The 18,144-nt window shown below is 41.9% G+C and overlaps 1 protein-coding gene across 9 annotated transcripts in view; it reads left to right on the top strand.

Annotated features, from left to right (window-relative positions):
- Positions 1-5,631: 5,631 nt before the first annotated feature.
- The window catches only part of LOC108235102 (proline-rich protein 5), a 22,952-nt gene continuing 10,439 nt past the window's right edge, over positions 5,632-18,144 (top strand). For 6 of the 9 annotated variants that reach the window (XM_037981154.1, XM_037981151.1, XM_037981152.1 and 3 more), the window contains exons 1-7: positions 5,632-5,896; positions 8,248-8,330; positions 10,949-11,146; positions 12,066-12,146; positions 12,848-12,954; positions 14,962-15,053; positions 15,130-15,270. In XM_037981154.1, coding sequence (XP_037837082.1) covers positions 8,305-8,330; positions 10,949-11,146; positions 12,066-12,146; positions 12,848-12,954; positions 14,962-15,053; positions 15,130-15,270 — 645 coding nt within the window. In that variant the 5' untranslated portion in view covers positions 5,632-5,896; positions 8,248-8,304. Of the gene's footprint in view, positions 5,897-7,141; positions 7,544-8,247; positions 8,331-10,948; positions 11,147-12,065; positions 12,147-12,847; positions 12,955-14,961; positions 15,054-15,129; positions 15,271-18,144 lie in introns of those variants that run through there. The other 3 variants (XM_017414890.3, XM_025005655.2, XM_037981155.1) reach the window with 3 other exon arrangements.

Genomic DNA, 18,144 nt, shown 5'->3' with positions numbered 1-18,144 from the left:
GTGCAACTTGTTGTGTCAACATGGTAAAAACCAACAGCTTAGCAGAAACAAACCAGGACAGAACCACTGAAAGGTAAAGGCATGTTTTATTAAAACTTATCCAGTTGTTCCTGGGATATTTTGCTAACAGACATAGGCAAGAACATGATCGCCCGCCTTCACCTTTTCCTGGCAGTAGTGAGTAAATTAAGAAAAAAGTGCAGCACAAAGCGTTGGAGCTGCCACAACAACACCATTAAATAACATTTTATTGGCCAACTGTTGTTTTCCATCAGCTCGTCTTGTCTCGTTCTGGTTCAGTCCAACAACAAACAGCAGCTTGACACGATAACACACGAAATTCCCCTAAACTAATTACTGTTTTCAGCTAATTTATGGGCCTCGCTGCAGTCCTCTTTGTTGTTTTCCCCAAGCACATGAAGTCGACTCATTTCTGTGGTGTTTTCTTCACACATGAAACCAGGAGACGTCGAGGGAAAACATGCCGAATCACACATGCGCTTCTCGGCTGGAGAGCTTTCTTTGTTTTGTTCTTCTGCAGAAATGTGGCCCCACAGCTGCTGCTGCGGAGACGCGAGGAGCCACCATAAATTAGACGTACGAGAAGACAGCCCTGAAGAGCCTAAATATGCAAAAGTCACTCAAGTTTCTTACAAAAATAAGAGAGGATGGCAGCAGTTATTTAAGGAACTCAGCCCTGTTTTTCTTCAGTAATCGTCCCCTCATCTGATCCTTCAGTTTTGACTCCGGACTTATTTTACTGTGCTGCAGTGGGCTTTATGTGAGGAAATGAATCACACAATGCTCTGAGATGTGTGTGTGTGTGTGGGGGGGGGGGGTAAAGATGATGTCTGCATGGGTGAACATACGAAAGCACAGACCGTATACTGCATTGGATTATATAAAAGTTAGCAAACACAGATCTATGATACATCTGCATAAAATCTTCAATTATCTGAATATTTAGATTTTTAAAAAGTTTTATGCTGATCTGATTGGATGTTGTTATTTTTTTAAAGCTATTTAACGGATATTTTAGGCAGATATTGGAGCTGAAACTGACATTTTGTTTCATGTCATCAGTGGCAATAAACTCAATTATCTCCTGATTAATCAACAAAATAGGAAATCTGCAAAACATTTGACCCAGACAGTCGGCTGCTGCATAAATGTGTTTTTATACAACCTGACCCCTTCCATGTGGCTCCTAAAGCTCTTCACTTTATTCTCTTTCCTTTTCAGAAAAATCCTGCTCTTATTTGCACCCTCAGTGTGAGCTCTTACCACAGTATAAAACAAATACACACCCCGAAAACTGTGATTTTCTTCTTTTTTTTTCTTTTTTTCTCAGCAATGCAAACAGGAAGTGGTTGTTCTTATTTCAGCTTTCGATCGACTTGTGGAACTTTCTCACAATGCCAGACGTGACAGGAAAAAAGCATTTATCTTAAAGATACACTTCTCATGTTTCTAAACTCCACTGATTGAAGCCTGATCAGATGAACAAAGAGGAGATGAAATCCTGATAATTTAGCATTTCGTAACTAACCAGGTTAATCGGCAACAGGTCAGTAGGAGGACTGGGTAGAAAAAGCCTTCTGCTGGACCAACCCAAATCTTTCATCTGTTTTAGACACGTTGCTGCCATAAAATTCAAAGTTACATTCTTTTTTCTGAAAATGTTAGAAGTTTTTACTTTATAATTATTATTAACTACTATGTGATCATTAATAGTTTAGGGGGTGGTCTTATTATTATTTCTGCAAACATGCTATTTCCTGTAGAGTTCTGTAGAGTTTCTTATTGTGTTGCAAAGCATCAGATTGATTTCTAAAATGATGCCAACTGAAATCCTTGTTGGGTGGTGTTGTTTGGTGGGGGGTAGGGGGGGGTTTGTTGGCACTTTCCTCCCTAAAAGGATGAGACTTCAAATGTCCCGCTGCCTTTCGGAGGAGCCATCTTCCAGCTCCTCGGCTCTCTGGAACTCGTGCTTCCAAAGATGAGCTTTGGTTTTCTAAAAAAATGTTTCATAATGTGTTGCATAAGCCATTCATTCATTCATTCTGTTAGTGTTTTAAGTGAAGTGGGTTAATGTGTGATCTCCACTCATCACAGCGAAGGCTGGCTTCAACTTTAAACATCTGTTGTTCCATAATCCTGATTTCATTTAGATGTTCTGCAGCTCTTGTTTCACAGAGACGTTTAACTTGGTTTCTCTTTTTATCTTTTCTCCTCTTATAAGCTCGCTCCCTGGATAAAGCCGGTTCCCAGTTCCCTTCAGCTGTCCTCCGATGAGACATTCAAGCTGCAGCTGCAGCTTGAACGTGACAGACGTGGAGCAGAACGATCACGCCGACCTTCGCTCAGGGTCCAAACAGGTCGGCCCTGATCGTTCCCCTCAGGTGGAGGCAGGTCGTCTCTGTTCTTTACTCGTCCTAAAAAGGCACTACAAACAAAAGTTGATGTAAAAACAAGCTTTTTTGCTTTGCTGAACCTGGAAAAATTGTTTTATAATCAAATCGTTGTGTGTCCTAATGATTCAAAGGGGATGTTAAATCTTTTCATGTGGTTTGAGCTTCAGTATTAAATAAACACCTTTCTGCAAAAAGCAGAACTAAAGAAACCTTCTGTTCTGTGAAAACGATGAGGGCCGAAGAAGAAACTGAGCAGGTGAAGCTAAAAGAAGGCAAACATTAAGTAAAAAGTAGCAAAAAGTAGAAAAACATGACACAATGCTAGCTCGAAGCAAAAGGTAGCAAAATGTTCACTAAAAGCAGCAAAAGGTTAACTTGAAATCTAAAAGTAGCAAAAGGCTAACTAAAAACTAAGAATAGCAGAACAGTAGCTAAAAGCAGTAAAAAAAAAAAAAAAAAGCTAGCTGAAATCTGAAAGTAGCATAATGGTAGTTAAAAGTAGCAAAAGGCTAGCTAAAAGTGCATTAGCACAAGGCTGACTAGAAGTTAAAAACATCAAAAGGTTAACTTCAAAACTAAAAGTATAAATATAGCTAAATATAGCAGAACAATAGCTAAAAGCTAAAAGCAGCATGAGAAGATAAAAATCAAGCAACTCTGCAGAAGCAGAAGGAATCTATGAGATCTGTGTATTTCAAGGGGGGGACTATTTGTAAGAAAAAGTTACAAAACCCCAAAGTCCTAGCAGCCAGGTCCTGAATGAGCTGAACGTTTGGATGAACAGCTAAAATAACCCAAAAGACGGGGCAGGATAAAAAGCTGCAGGTCGGCACCCGGAGAAGACAAAATGTTTTCTTTGGCCACAAAGCAGCTTTTTTTTTTTTCTCTCCTCCTCATCGGCTGCTCAGATGAACGTGGCTCAGAGCTTTAAATAGCAGCAGTTAGTCTGCAGATCTTGCGTGTGGATATATTTATATATATATTTATTTATGTAGTTCAGGCATTTGGGGGTAAGATGTGTGTTTATGTGTGTATTTTTTTTTTTTTCCAGATTACAGTTTGTGTATCCTGTGTGTGCTTGTTCGTGTCAGCCAGGATTTATGTCTGTTTAAACTGAGAGGAGATGGGGCATAAACAAACAGGATTTTAACTCTTCAACACAGTTTTAAGGGCTTTAAAATCATAAATTATTTGTTCCCCTCTGACTTTGTTCCACGTATAAAAATATCTTCCCTTTTTGTCAAAAATACAACTTCATGATTTCTGATTCATTTCAGCTGTCCACGAGTTTGTAAATGTCTAAAATGAACACTTGAAGTTAGATTTTGTCTTTTTTAATTCATAAAATGTCAGCTTTGAGTGGACGACTAGTTTTAAAAGAGTTTCATATTGGCTTCAAATCCACCATCAGCAGAACAGCATCGGTGTGAATTTTATTAGTTATTTTAATGCCTGAGATTCAAAAAGTAGAAATAATAAGTAAAAAATAAGTAAAAAGTAAAAAAATAAGGTAGAATAAGCTACGAAACTGGGGAAATTACTTTTCAGTTTGAATGTTCTGTTTACAGGGGAAAAGGCATCCATTACAGTCCAGTATAAAAACTTTAAAGAACCTATAAAACATGGTGGTGGAGGGAGGATCATGGTTTGTGATGATTCCATACGTCTCACCTAACATGCCTCAGTACAGATTTTAGCTTGTGTTCAAATCAAACTTTATTTATAAAGCGCATTTTGTGCATAAAACAACCCGTCGTGGTTTCCCACACACAGATCTGCCCAGGCAGACATGTCCAAACACGGTGAGCGTCGGGATTAGGATGAATTATTCTGAAACGACCAAAATCAAAGCCCTGATCTTAATCCAGCAGATATGGTTTGGAAGCAACAGAGATAATTTTCCTAATGAGAGATCAGAGCCGAGTTTGTTTAGTTGTACCTGTTGCTCCACAGGTACTGAAAGCAAAGGTTGGTTCCTTATTCCTCCCCGCCCTTACATAGTTATTTCTACTAATCAGTAAGTGAGCAAACAGACAAATGTTGACTTGTTTGACCATTTAAAGTTATTTTTAAAGAAAGAGCTAAAATCTTGGAGATGTTTTGGTCTAATTCCTGCATGTATTATATCTTAATTAGTGTAAGAATCAGTGTGGGTCTAAAATGAGCCTGAAGGTTTTGAGCAGTCAGTCCAGCCTGAGCCCGCTTTAATTACCTGGAACAACAACCTGTGTGTCTGTGTGTGTATGTGTGTGTCCCTGACCGGCCAGAGTTATAAACTCTGAGAGAGAGCGTCGCGTTTCGCCTGCGGGGGTGTGATGCCTTATCAGCCGAGGAGCTGTTTGCAGCCTGTGCAGGCAGCAGAGTGTGTGACACATTTAGCTGTGGTTGATGCAGCCATCTGAGAGCGCCCCGGACAGAAGAGATCACTTGTTCCACGCCGGCTGGCTCTGAAGTCACCACATCCTCGCAGCTCCCACTCAGAGCTTTAATGTCTTCAGCTGGCTTGACCTGAACTGTTTTACTGTGAAATAAAAGTAATGTGTTGGTGACAAGATGGCCTCCGACCTGCAATCAAACGCCCCATTTAGGTCAGGCAGGTGAGATGATAGCATAGGGTTCCTTCCATTCTTGAGCTAAAAGTTTAAAAATGGATTCCTGCAGATGCAATCTTAATTTTGCCAGCATCTCCGCTCATCCAGACATACAACAGCACGCAAGTAAAACCCAGTTTTACCAGGCATCTTTTATTTTACAAACACCTCCATGAAGGTGACCCAACCCAGTTAATGTTCCTCTGACCCGTTCTGTCACTCATTACCTTTTTATGAGGTCTGTCCACAAGAATCTGAAGGATTTTTAGAGGTCTGTCAGGTTCAACATTCAATGCACCTCTGGGGGTTTGGAAAAACCAGCTCAAACAAGTCATATCAGCTGTAAAGCACGGCGGCGGAGCGGTGATGGTTCGGGCTTTGCTGTGTTGAACAAATAACGGTGGGACTTCAGAAGGAATGAGTCAAGTTCAAGGAGCTGAAACAGGAGGGGGGCTAAAATTAGAGGTAAAACTACTAACTCATCAGATGAACTCTGCTGCTGATTGGTTAACATGTCAGAACTGGTTCATCTGAGGTGAAAATGACGTCACGTTCCGAAATGGATGAAACCTCAAAGCTAAACTTACTTTTCTCCACTCTGTCAGAATCTCCCTGAGCGCGCGCGCACACACGCACGCGCGCACACACACCGCCTCTCTCAGTTTCACGTTTCTCACTTCCTCCCTCCTCGCGGACAGTGAACGCAGCACTGACAGCTCGCGCGCGGATTCTCGCTCTCTGAAGACGGGGCGAACGTGCGCACCTTCCTCGCGCGGAAGAAGCTTCGAGTCAGCACAGAAACTCTTTCTTTTATTTTAGTATTATTATTGTTTGGACGCTGAAGTCGGAGAGCGTTTTGCTCTGACAGGGAGCACCAAAGACGTCTGAGAAGTGAGTAGAAAACTAAAAAAGTCCAACTTTTCAGAGTTCAGATGGTTTTATTTTCAGAGGAAGACCACCTCTAATCTGTGGTTTCTGCCAAAGCTGCTGCTACACACTTTTATTTTAGCACTTGTCTGCTGCAGAAAGCTCTGTGTGTGTGTGTGTGTGTGTGTGTGTGTGTGTGTGTGTGTGTGCTTTCCAGTTGAAGCAGATTATGGGTGTTAATTTTAAGCAGAGCAGTTTCTGATATCTGCTTCCAGTGTAAACTGTCTGCTGCTAAGAGAAAGTCAGGAGGAGGAGGAGGGTTTAAATGAAGGCTGCTTTCACTCCCTGGGTCTGGTCATGAAAGTCTGAACAGATGCTGAGGAGAACCGCTCCCAGAGTTCTGTAAACCCAGCCTTCAGCAGAGCGTCAGGAACCTGGAGCACCAGAGGGGTCAAGTTTAGGCACCGAAGCACCGCTGTGGGTGTTTCCACCTGTTTTTAAATGCTTCCAATTAGCTTTGGCACTAAAGGTCGTGCCTGTTTGGCCTGAGGTCAGCTTCTCTGAGCTGAGCTGACCTTCCTCCCACCACCTTTCATGAGTTTTACACTTAGATCATCTTCTGAGGAATGACAGTCGAAGCCGTTTTGGGCAAAACTTGAAAAGAACAATTTAGACAATCTCAGGCGACATCCCAAGTTGTCATATTCAGAATGTGTTGCAAATGAAACAAATTTCAGCTCAATATCTGCAAAACTGACTGAGTTATAACCCTTTTAGTGTCTCCTAATGTTGATTAGCCGTGGCGGTCATCTTGAATTGGATCGACTCCAAACTGTCATCAGTTGTAGAAGCACATCCCGTGATTACTTCCCAAGAGCCTCATTAAAATCCATCCAGTAGTTCACGAGATATTTTGCTAACAGACAAACAGGGTTGACTCCAACAGCTAATGCTAAGGTTTTAAGCAAAGATCTGCAGCAGCAAGTTGCACTTTGAGTATGTGTTGTGAAAGGGTCCAAGCTACTACCACAGTAAAGTTTAGCACCATGTTTGTAAAACTGACTGAATTGTAACCATTTATGTGTTTTCTGTGGTCAAATGGCTGTGGCAGCCATCTTGAATCAGATTGGCTGTAAATCCTAATCAGTTGTAAAGGTGCATCTAGTTATTATTCCCAGAAAGTTTTATTAAAATCTATTCAGTGTTTCATGAGATATTTTGTTAACAGACACACACACAGAAACATTGTTGTTTCACTAGTTGGTGGCAGGTGATAATAATGATTTTGAACTTTGTAGTCTCCTTAACTTAGTCATTACATGAAGGATGTTTTTCCTCTGACCGAACTACCTCAGCTGCAGATTATACTGTATTTTGTCATTTGCACGGTGACACAGGCTTCATGATGACTGGATGGTTCTCAGAGCCTCGTGGCAGCCTCACTGGACCCGCCACACCCACAACACAACACACCTCGCACGCTTCACGACCAAAAACAGCTAAAACCACAACAGAAACGCCGAAGCTCTTCACACACACACAGAGGGAGCTTTGAGGAGCCAAACTGTTATCTGGTTACCACACGCCGTTGGAGGTCTTCACAAAGCCCCTTCTTTGCCTCGTCCGATTTGTCGGAAACGCGTGCCATTCTGCCGGCGTGCCCGCGCACGGGTGAGCAGGGGGCACTGGAGTTCGTGGTGGGATCAGATGTCCGTCTCAGCTACTTTCCTGTAATTCGATTAGAGCACGGTGTCTTGTTAGGCAGACGGGAGTCTCAGCCTGTGGGCATTCTTTACGCTCCTGTAACCTTCATACACGTCCTCCTTTGAGTCTTGTCAATCAGGACGCCTGTAACGGTGGATAAAAGGGAAAAAAAAAAAAAAAAAAAAGTCACATTGTTTGCACAGATCTAAACCCAACCTGACAGCCATCGTGTCTGATGCTACCTGGATATTTGATGGTGAAAAACCTGTTCACGTGTGAACCAGAATTTAACTTTCACACCGTTTCTCCTACTGTTTGGACTTTCTTACCAACATTTTGTTTTGATTGTAACTGTTTCAGGCCTGCTTTTAACTACTCATATATGAAAATGTTCAGCTCCTTCAGGATTTATGGGTTTGAATTCTGGTTTTTGTCACTTCTATCCCTTTTTTAAATATGAAACTGTGTGTGCAGTTTAATTCCTCATAGAGGAATTGTGATGGCGTTTCAATTTAAAAACTTCAGTTTAGTGAAGTGTGCATCAGTGTGCATTCTCCCAGAAAATACACTTGCTCCAGTTGTGTTATTATATTAGTTAATTCATTAAGTTTGATTACTTCAAAATCCTATGTCTGTTTTTCTTATAAACTTGTTGTATGTGTTTTATTTAGATGCTGCTTCGTTGGTTGCAGTTGCACAGCAGTCATTAGCTAACTGTCAAGGCTAACATGGAACGGGAGGGTTCATTTAGGAGGTAACACACACACACACACACACACTGTTCAGCCAACAGGTCTCGTCAGTGCACAGTGTTTCACTGTTAAGACACACAGAAGTGGATCAAACTGAAGCCCACACACTGCTGAACGTTCATTCCTGCATGACATCATCATGCTTTCACTCGTCCTCCTTTGTTTAGTTATTAGTCTGCAGGCTTCCTGTTCAGTGGGGGCCAAAAACCTAAAGCTTTTACTTCCTGGTCACATCGGATCCCCTTCAGCTTTACAGAAATGTAGAAAAAGAGACCCCCTTTTTTTTCCAAGACAGTGATGGAATTTCTGTGTTTATTCTGAGCGTCAGTATTTATTGATTCAGTTTTATCCTCTGAATCCTTTCATTCTTCAGGAGAAAACTGAACTGAAGTGTGAGTGCAACTCTGAGCTTCTTTTCTGAGAGAATTTGGAAACTCATTTGGATGTTAACTCTGTGTGTGTGGGTGTGTGTGTCAGACCAGGGTTCTTGTTTCTCACTCTGACCTACTTATGTGGAGCTGAACTAAGATCCGAGTTGATAAAAGGATCCACAGCACACCTTCTCTCTTCATCTCTATTTTTATTACCCGCTGTCAAAAGGGCGATAATGTTTTTGCCAGTGTTGGTGTCTCTGTGTGTGTGTGTGTTTGTCAGGTACAGCATCACAGGTGGCTTCATCTTGTTCTGAGTCAGTCTGCCTATTTAAATTGTGAAAAGCAGTCACCTGTATTATGGAGTGTACCAAACTGAACAAAGAGCACGGAAAGCCAAGGACAGAGTTCTCTCAGGAGCTTTGGAAGAAAATTATTGACCACCATCTTAAAGATAAAGGCTATAAGATCATCTCCAAGCAGCTTGACATTCCTGTGACTACAGCTGCACAGATTATTCAGAAGTTTAAGGATCACAGGACTGTAGCCAACCTCCCTGGATGTCGTCCCAGGAGGGAAATTGATGACAAATTGAAGAGATGGATAACTCAAATAGTAACTTTAAGGTCAAGGTTCATCTGTATCAGTCTCTTTCAGCCAAAGTGGCCTTGATGGAAGACAACTGTGAAAGACACCAAATTTGCCAAAATGCATTTTGCCAAGCTACAAAGGTTTTGGGAGAATGTCTATCCAACAGATGAGACAAACCAGGAGCTTTTTGGCAACGAGTCCTGTCGGCTCTGTGTTCACAGACCCAAAAAAGGAGGATGCTTGGTTATGTGTTATGTTCTGGGGCTGCTTTGCTGCATCTAGCACAGGGTGTCTTGAATCTGTACAGGATACAATCAAATCTTAAGACTATCAAGGCATCCTGGAGTGAAATGGGCTTCCCAGTGTCAAAAAGCTTGGTTCCAGTTGTAGGTCACATCTCCTCCAAGAAGATATTGATCCAAAACACACAGCTAAAAACACTAAAAATGGCTAAGAACTAAAGTGGCATTCTGAGTCCTGATCTAAATCCTACTGAACATCTGTGGAAGGAGCTGAAACATGCAGTCTGGAGAAGTTACTCTTAAAACCTGAAACAGCTGGAGCAGCTTGCTAACGAGGACTGGACCAACATACCTGTGGACGGGTGCAGAAGTGTCAGAGTTACAGAAACAGCTTTATTGCAGTGATTGCAACAAAACGAAACAATTAGAAGTCATTTCACAACATAAGATTATTTTAGTCTAAAACTGAAAGCCAAGCGGGGGATGTGCTTTTATTTTTTCATCCATTCTTCTTTTAATTTTTTCTCCAGTTTCTTGTCTCATCATCAAAGCTGAACGGGGATCAGTTAGTTGGACAAACAGGATATGACAGCTTAAATACAGGTTGTGTCTCTCCTGGCCACCACACGGAGACACTGAGACACGGAGGGAAAGACGACGTGAAACACACAACACCTTTAAACTCTTCCCCTCCCTCTCGGCAGCCCTTGAACCTCAAAGGGTCCCTTTGTTCGCCTGGCACAAAAGCGCTGCGGGTCACATGGTGGCCAACTGGCACAGGCTGGCAAAGGGAGCAGGAGAAAGAGTGAAGTTGGGCGTTATTTTTTTCTTCTTAAAAAAAAGCGGAAGGAATGAAACAAAAACGGTGAGGCGGAGGCGCTCCCTGCATAGAGATTAGTGATTCGCACAGCGCCATGGAGTGGGGATACATGATACCTTTGTATTTACTGGACTAAGTATTACTGATGCGCGCGTGATTTGACTGGTCTGAAAGATGTAAAGAAGTTTTAGTTTAAGGAGTTTAAGTTCAGTCACTTCTGCGAGCCTCTCAGGTCTGACAGCAGCAACAACGATGTCTTTAATGTACCCTGAAGGCAGCAGTGATCTGATGTTTGAGTCATGCTCTCAGGCTTTTAGAACCTTCTGTAATACAGCTTTTAGATGGGGAACAATCCAAGTATGTATGTTTTATACACTCCTCCTGGCTTGTCTTTTTCATCCCTATTGTGACTGTTGCTCACTCCGCTCTTTTTATAGCCTACAAAACAAAAAGGCAAAAACCTTTTATCTCCATTTTCCCACCATTTTCAAGTTTTTGCATGAATCAAATCGAGTTCTTCAACATTTTCTGGGACCCGGCTGCTTCTGCCTCTGCCTATACATTTTCTCTCTCTCTTTTTTTTTTCCACCCTGTTGGATTTCAAGGAGCCTGCAGAACAAACTCCGTTTGGGCACCGGCTCGTCCTCCAGCCTGACCGACCTCTCGAAAAGCTCAGCAGGAGGAGGAGGAGGAGGAGGGGAGAAGGGAGGAGCGGCTGGGGGGCTGTCAGAGGAGTCCAGCAGGGATAAAGGGACCCAGCAGAGGAGGGCCGGAGCCAACGCCACCTGGAACAGGTCAGTGCTGTGCTCTCATGTGTGGATGGGAACTTGTTGCAACTCTTAAACATGTTTCCCCTTCTGGACTGTTGAGGCATCAACCAAAAAAAAAAACAAAAAACAGTCTGTTAGAGCTTCTTATGTGTGCTATGAGCAGGAAACATACCAAACACACATATTCATGTAATCGCCAGCTCTTTTTATCCATCTGTTTGCCCCTCACTCCTCTCTTCATCATAGATTCCACCCTGCTTGTTTCTGCTGTGTGGTTGGAGCAAAAGATTTGCTGTAAAAACACTCTTGCTCTCTTTTAGGTTTAAAGATTTTACTTTTAGTGGGACTTCCTTTCTACAAAAAAACCTTTAAATTAAACCTTTCGAATATTTGGATTTTCATGTTTAAGTAATACATTTTTATAGCCTGATCCTGAAGTTTTTTGCACTGGAAACAAAACGTAGCATTCCTTGAAGGATGGATATTCTCACCACCTTTTCTGCAAGAGTGTTTTTTTTACTTAGTGACTTTTGGTTGAATCTTTAAAATAATGTTATGTACAAACTCACACAATATTGCACAATGTTTTGCGATTTGTTAGCTCGTTTGCTCTGTGTTGTAAATAACTCTCAGCTACTGCCACACCAAATTTTAGCCCAGCAGCTTGAAAATCGTCAGAGTTAGAGATATTTTTGTCTTTGCTAACATCCACTAGCTGTTGAATTTAGTTGGCTTCAAAGTAATCAGCTAAAAATGTGAATTCAAACATCACTTTGTGAAAGTTTCATTCAAACCTGTCCAGTAGTAAATGAACTATTTTGCTAACAGACAAACTCATACTCATTCGACAAGTCTGCTTCCCTCTGAATGGATTTATCAGTTTCTGCTCGTTTTTCTGCCTTTCTCTGAGTCTAAACGCTTGTTTTGTGTGTTTTTCCCGCAGCATCCACAACGCGGTGATCTCGGTTTTCCAGAGGAAGGAGTTGGGAGAAAATGAACTTTACGCTCTGAACGAAGGTGTCAGGTTAGCTCTCTGTCACGGGCGCGCTGAACTTTTCACTTTCTTTGTGTTTAAGGCATATCTGACTCAGTTACAGTTCGCTCTTCCTGCAAATTTTCAGTTCTGAACGTAGTCTTGTTTTTTGTCAAATCTAACTTGTGCACGGTAACATTCACTGTAGCATTCCCGCCGTGACGCTGTGATCCCAGTGGGAATGACAGGTTGAGGTCACAGAAGGGGTCAGCGCCGTGTGTTTTTGTTTACTTTCAGTGTGGCTGTGGGCGGCGGAGACAGAGCTGTCAAACACACCTATACACACGTATGCAGTAGTTGTTCTTGGAACCTGACGTGGCCGGAGGTCGTAAATAAACCCACCGTCACGTTGCGTAACGTGACTCTGTTTGGCGTCTGAAGAAAGACAGATTTAGCTTTTACAGTCCCAGTGTTTGTACTGAACATCAGAGCTGTAATATTTATCTGTGTTCTCATTTTATCAGCTGTTTTATTTGAATGTTCGCACGTTGCCTCAGCTCGGCCTCGGCGAGCGCAGCGTTCCTCATTTCCTGATTCTGCTGCTGTTCAAACACTGCAGTTTGCACATGGAATCTCTTTCCGTCTGGTTTGTTGCTTTTATCGCGGTATCGCCAGCGATGCGTGTGTGTGTGTGTCTCCTCATGCTTTATTAGCACCTGACCTGTGTGCACCTGTGTGTGTGTGTGTTCCAGGCAGCTGCTGAAGACCGAGCTGGGCTCATTCTTCACCGAGTACCTTCAGAACCAGCTGCTCACCAAGGGCATGGTCATACTGAGAGACAAGATCCGCTTCTATGAAGGTACACAGAATCACGTCCACACGTTTAATGAGGAGGATATCTGTTTTTATTACTATAGTAAAGATAAAAAAACAGCAACCAGCGTTTACTTTAAAATCATTAGGTTGTGAGTTTTAGAAATGGAACAGAAATCCACTAAACATCTGCATTCTTAAAACTGAAAGTGCTTTAACTGCAGGTGTATCTGCACATGGAAAAGATTTCTACAGAAATCTTCTTCTCAGCTGTGTTTCATCTGCATCTGAAAAATGTTTTGAATTAGTCCAGTTCAAGATGGCTGCTACAGCTAATCAACCTTAGCCAACTCAAAAACGACTACAACTGAGTCAGTTTTACAACTATTGAGCTAATATTTGCTGTGGTAGTAGCTGAGAGTCATTCCCGACACATGCTCCAAAAGCAGACCTGTTCAATCAAAACTCTGGCGGGCAACGTGCATTCACTCAAGGAATGCTTGGCCTTTAAATCTGATTGGGTGTTTTATCTTGTTTAGTCTCAGATAAAGATTAGCAGAAGGAAAATAAAATGTCTCATGAGTTAACCATTAGTCTGAGCTGTGGGAAACACGGCTTTATCTCTCTGTGAAGGACGTTTTTCTGACTGAGACAAAGAGCAGCAGATGATAAAAACCATTTTACTTTCTCTGCTGCTGCACTTCTGCCACCTTTTTATGAGGCACTTTTAAATGACAAAAATGTTCGCTCAAGCACTCCCACTGACTGACTGATTGCAGGTGAGCGCAGCCCCACTTACTTAAAAAAAATCATTCAACACATAAAGTAGCTCCTCTTTCAAAAAAAAAAAAAATGTAACTGACTTAATTACATAGGGTGGTGTGTATTGTTTTGTTCTGTGTTTTTTACAATTATATTGGTATATTTAAATGAAATTTAAAAGGATTTTTGTTGAGTCATTCCCAGTTTTTTACTTATCTGCAGTTATGGGACAAATTTCTCATATCAGCAGTGATCAGACACATGCTGCTGGCTGTAGCTCATCGATACGGCTGCTGCCAACTCGGGATCGTATCAAATGCAGGAAGAGCGTGCAGCAACTGTGTCCACAGTGGAGATTTTCCATTTAAAAATCCATTTGTGAGACTTTAATTTAAAAGAGAAGTTATCAGTCAGCAGCTAGTAGCAGACAGACTGGACCTGAACAGAAGACAGGAGAGATATCCAACGGGACATTTTTTGCATCTTATTTAACTTCATCTACACTTAAAGAGGATCCACCTGTAAGTAATTTAACTAATTATGTGGCCTCTGAATGTAATGGTTGGGGCTTTAAAGCAAAAGTGGTAAATATACAGTAGATGCACGCGCCACTTCTCCAGTGTTATAGTTCTAGAATTATTCAACAAAAGTTATTTTTCTCTTTATTATCTTTGTTAATTTGGAGTATTATTGTAGAAATATTACTTACAATCAAGTTAGAAAATCAACCCAGAACACTGTGTACCTGTTGTACACAGTTAAAATTAAAAATACTCCCATTTCTGGTGGAGGTGGATGTGGGCGCGAGAGACATCCGTTTCTCTGATTTAATTATTAATTTAATTAGACACAAACTCAACACGCGGGAAAGAAAACAACTTGTGCAGAAGAATAAAACAACAAAACGAATATTAAACAACATATATCTGTCTTTTCTCACAGAAAATGTAATGCAAATTGTAGAATTTAGAGTTCGAGAGTCAGGAAATAAATGTCTGCCCCGCTGATATTTGCACTCAGGAGCCGCTGCCGACTGATTCTCAGCACTGTTGTCACAGAAACCAGACAGGAAGTGATCCTTTACGTCAGCGTCAGAAATGTCAGAGAGAAATTCAGCCTGAGATAAACCACAGAAACTCACAGAGCCATTGTTATGATTACAAAGGGTCCAGGAGCAAATTCCGCTTTAAAGGTGAACGTTTTGTGTGTTGAATAGTTTAATGCTGGGGTTTTTCTGGGAAGAAAAAGGAGAGTTTTAACGAGTTACTGTATCATCCTGGCTGTGTCACAGGTCAGAAGCTGTTGGACTCTCTGGCTGCCACGTGGGATTTCTTCTTCTGTGACGTTCTCTCCATGCTGCAGGCCATCTTCTACCCTGTGCAGGTACGTGCTCCGACACACACACTCCTCTGCTGACGGCAGCCTCAGCGCCGTGACACGTGCTCGTGCTCGTCTTCAGGGAAAGGAGCCGTCGGTGCGACAGTTGGCTCTCCTCCACTTCAGAAACATCATCACCCTGAACCTGAAACTGGACGAGGCGCTGTCCCGACCCCGAGCCAGAGTGCCCCCCTCCATCATACAGATGCTGATGATACTACAGGTACACACACGCACACACACTTCTTCAGTCTTTGTGTTTTTTCTTTTCTGTTTATTTACCCTTTTATCCCTGACGCCTAATACAAGACTAATGCTTCCCACAACCGCTCATTCCCCTGTGAACCCCCACCCCGCTGCATCAGCCTTTGTCTCTGTGAATAAAGCAGTGACGTCCTCACACATCCAGACAAAACTTCCCCAGCCAGGTGTAATTATACACTCGTTAGACCTCAGTGGCTTCATTTTTAGCTTAGCAAATTAAACCCTATTTCTGGTAAACATTTAGGATCAAACGCGACTCTTTAGTGTGCTGACAGTGAACCTAAATCAAAGGTTTCGATTAGTTTGCAAGTAAGATTTCATGTTTCCACTGTGCGATCTTTCATATAGATAACAGTAACTTGACTTCAACTTGCACTTGCTTGTGGTTTTGCAGTGTGGTTGTGCACACTTAGTTAAGTGCTGTAGAGGAATGAGCTGTAGTTTCAAAGCAGTCAAGAGTTTTATTTTATGTATGCATGGTTGTTTTTTTCACTTCTGTAAGCTGGCATCACATATTACGGAAACAAGACACAAGTACGGTCGTGTGAAAATTGGTACATTTTTGCACTTTTGTTTTTTTGTACGTTGGAACAAACACCTACGCCTTGAAATTGGTCCTTTTTGATGTTCTCATACAGAACTGAAACTTTTGTAACCAGAAAATTCATCAGGCGGGTTTAGATTCAGCAGGTAGCCTTATATACTGTCCATGTTTGTAGACTGGGAGGAAACCAAAGTATCATAAGAAACAGGTAAAATCCACTCACGAAGGCCTCCAAAGTCTGACTTGAACTGGGGATCTTCTTGCCGTCACTTGTTTAGCCTCTTTGGCTCCGCAGTGACAGTACAGGTCTTATGAAGCAAATAATATCTTACCTGTTCTAGATGGCTCTTTAATTTGCCTCAGCTTGGAAAATAAAGTTATTTTCTGAAAGGACTGAGCGGGGCTAAGACCAAAGTTGAGCTCCAATCTGAAACATTTTAGAGCCTTTCATGTGAATGTTATTTTATAAACCTTTACACTCCCATTTAGTTTGAACTTTACAGTAATTAAAACAGAAATATTAGGATATTCCTGCAGGATGTGCCCCAGAGGTGCTACAACTAGCTGCCGCCGCTATTTACATTTGTAAAAACCAACAGAATGCTATGTAAATAACTACACTTACTGTGATAATTTCTTTTTAAATTTGAGTTGTTTTAAGGCGACGGCTACCTACAAGAGCCATGCTTGGTCTGGCTGTTAGCTCGTCAGTCTGATCAGAAATAAATCCTATTTCTCCAAACTGAAGTCATTAAAAGAGTTCTCTACAACAGGTAAGATATTAATTAGTCATCACTTCTCCACAGTATGCCACTTCAAAAGATCTGAACTGTCCCTTTAAGGTCATTAAAGGTACAACCATGTGCCTTTAGTTGTCCAAGATGGACTGGTGTCTTTAAAATAAAGCAAAGGACCATTTCTGTAACTCACTGGGGACTTTTCCTGAGAAGTGTGTGTCTGAGCCTTATTTTTCTGTGTGGAGTGTAGTTTCACCAGCTGAAAGATAGAAAATAACCTACATTCTCTTTAACCAAACTGGTCATTAAAAAGCTCACAAGGAGGGAACTGAAAGAAAAGAAACCTTTCAAAACTCAGCTTGTGAAATTTGCACATTGGCTTCTTTTGATTATGTGTTATTCATCACATAAGTGTTTATTGTTTAAAATAGGATTTTAATGACTCCAGACACCAGAAAACAAAACCCAACCAAGTTTTCATAGATTTCTGAACCGTAGCCTCACTAATCAAAGCCTAAACAAGGCGCTCCCTGTGCCGTTCATAGGTCAGGGAGAATAAGTTTCTTTAGTTCTGAGTGGCTGAGTTATAAATGTGTCATCAGTGTTTCTGTTCGTCTAATCTCCGAGTGAGTGTGTCCCTCTTTCTGTAGGTTCTGGTGAATCATTGACCCAAATCTGCTCCTTCCAGACTCAGCCACAGAGGCCAAAGTCAACCAGACAGAGAGAGCGATTCTTAAAACGACGCGCACGTAGAAAGCAGTTCTGTTTTCTGCTCACTTCACTTCGGCTTCAAAAAGAGAGAGCCTTGTTGAGTGAGGAGTCTGAAATGACAGAAGAAAGTAGGGCAGCTAAAATACATCAACTTCGACGCTGAATTAAAGCTGCTTTTTTTTTTTTACTGCTTCTTGTCTACATCTGCCAGTAATTTCCCTTTTATTCTGTTAAAGGACTGTGACGCCAGTTCACTGCAGTCTGTGTGATTCATGTGGTTCAGCTCTGTGCTGTGGTTTGCACACAGAGGCTCCGAGTATTGAAACTCAGCTCCTCTTAGGTACTTCAACGCGCTGAAGTTTGGTGTATGCATGGCCACACTTTTTGGGTGAAAAATGTGTGCAGCCAACGGGGATTAAACACCTAATATTTGTCTAAATGGGCCAATTCTGTCATAACAGCCTTAAAATGAGATAAACACCAAATAAATGAATCTAAACATGATTGCTAACGGCGTGTTCTCGCCATAAATTGTTGCGAGAGATAAAACCGGTTCCAAACGGATAAGATGACCCTCAGTGGTTTTGGAGGCTGTTGAACTGACTTATTAGTGGTGTTTGTATTCTTCAGTGGGCGGTAGTTATGGTCTCAGGTTTCTGCCACTGTTGCTCTGTGGTTCTGGAGCTGAGAAACGTTGGGAAGCAGCGCTCTGCAAAGAGCAGGATAAACATGATTCACTTTGGTTGAAGGTTTGCTGAGTCAGTCGTCTGGCAGGGGGCCAACTAACGGTGCGTTCAAGTGACTTTGGCCGAGTGGGATTATTTAGTAAGATCTGCTGATA

This window comes from Kryptolebias marmoratus, linkage group LG18 (assembly GCF_001649575.2).
Source record: "Kryptolebias marmoratus isolate JLee-2015 linkage group LG18, ASM164957v2, whole genome shotgun sequence".
Classification (NCBI taxonomy): domain Eukaryota; kingdom Metazoa; phylum Chordata; class Actinopteri; order Cyprinodontiformes; family Rivulidae; genus Kryptolebias; species Kryptolebias marmoratus.
The sequence above is the reverse complement of the archived record's forward strand: the minus strand, read 5'-3'. Positions and strand labels throughout refer to the sequence as shown.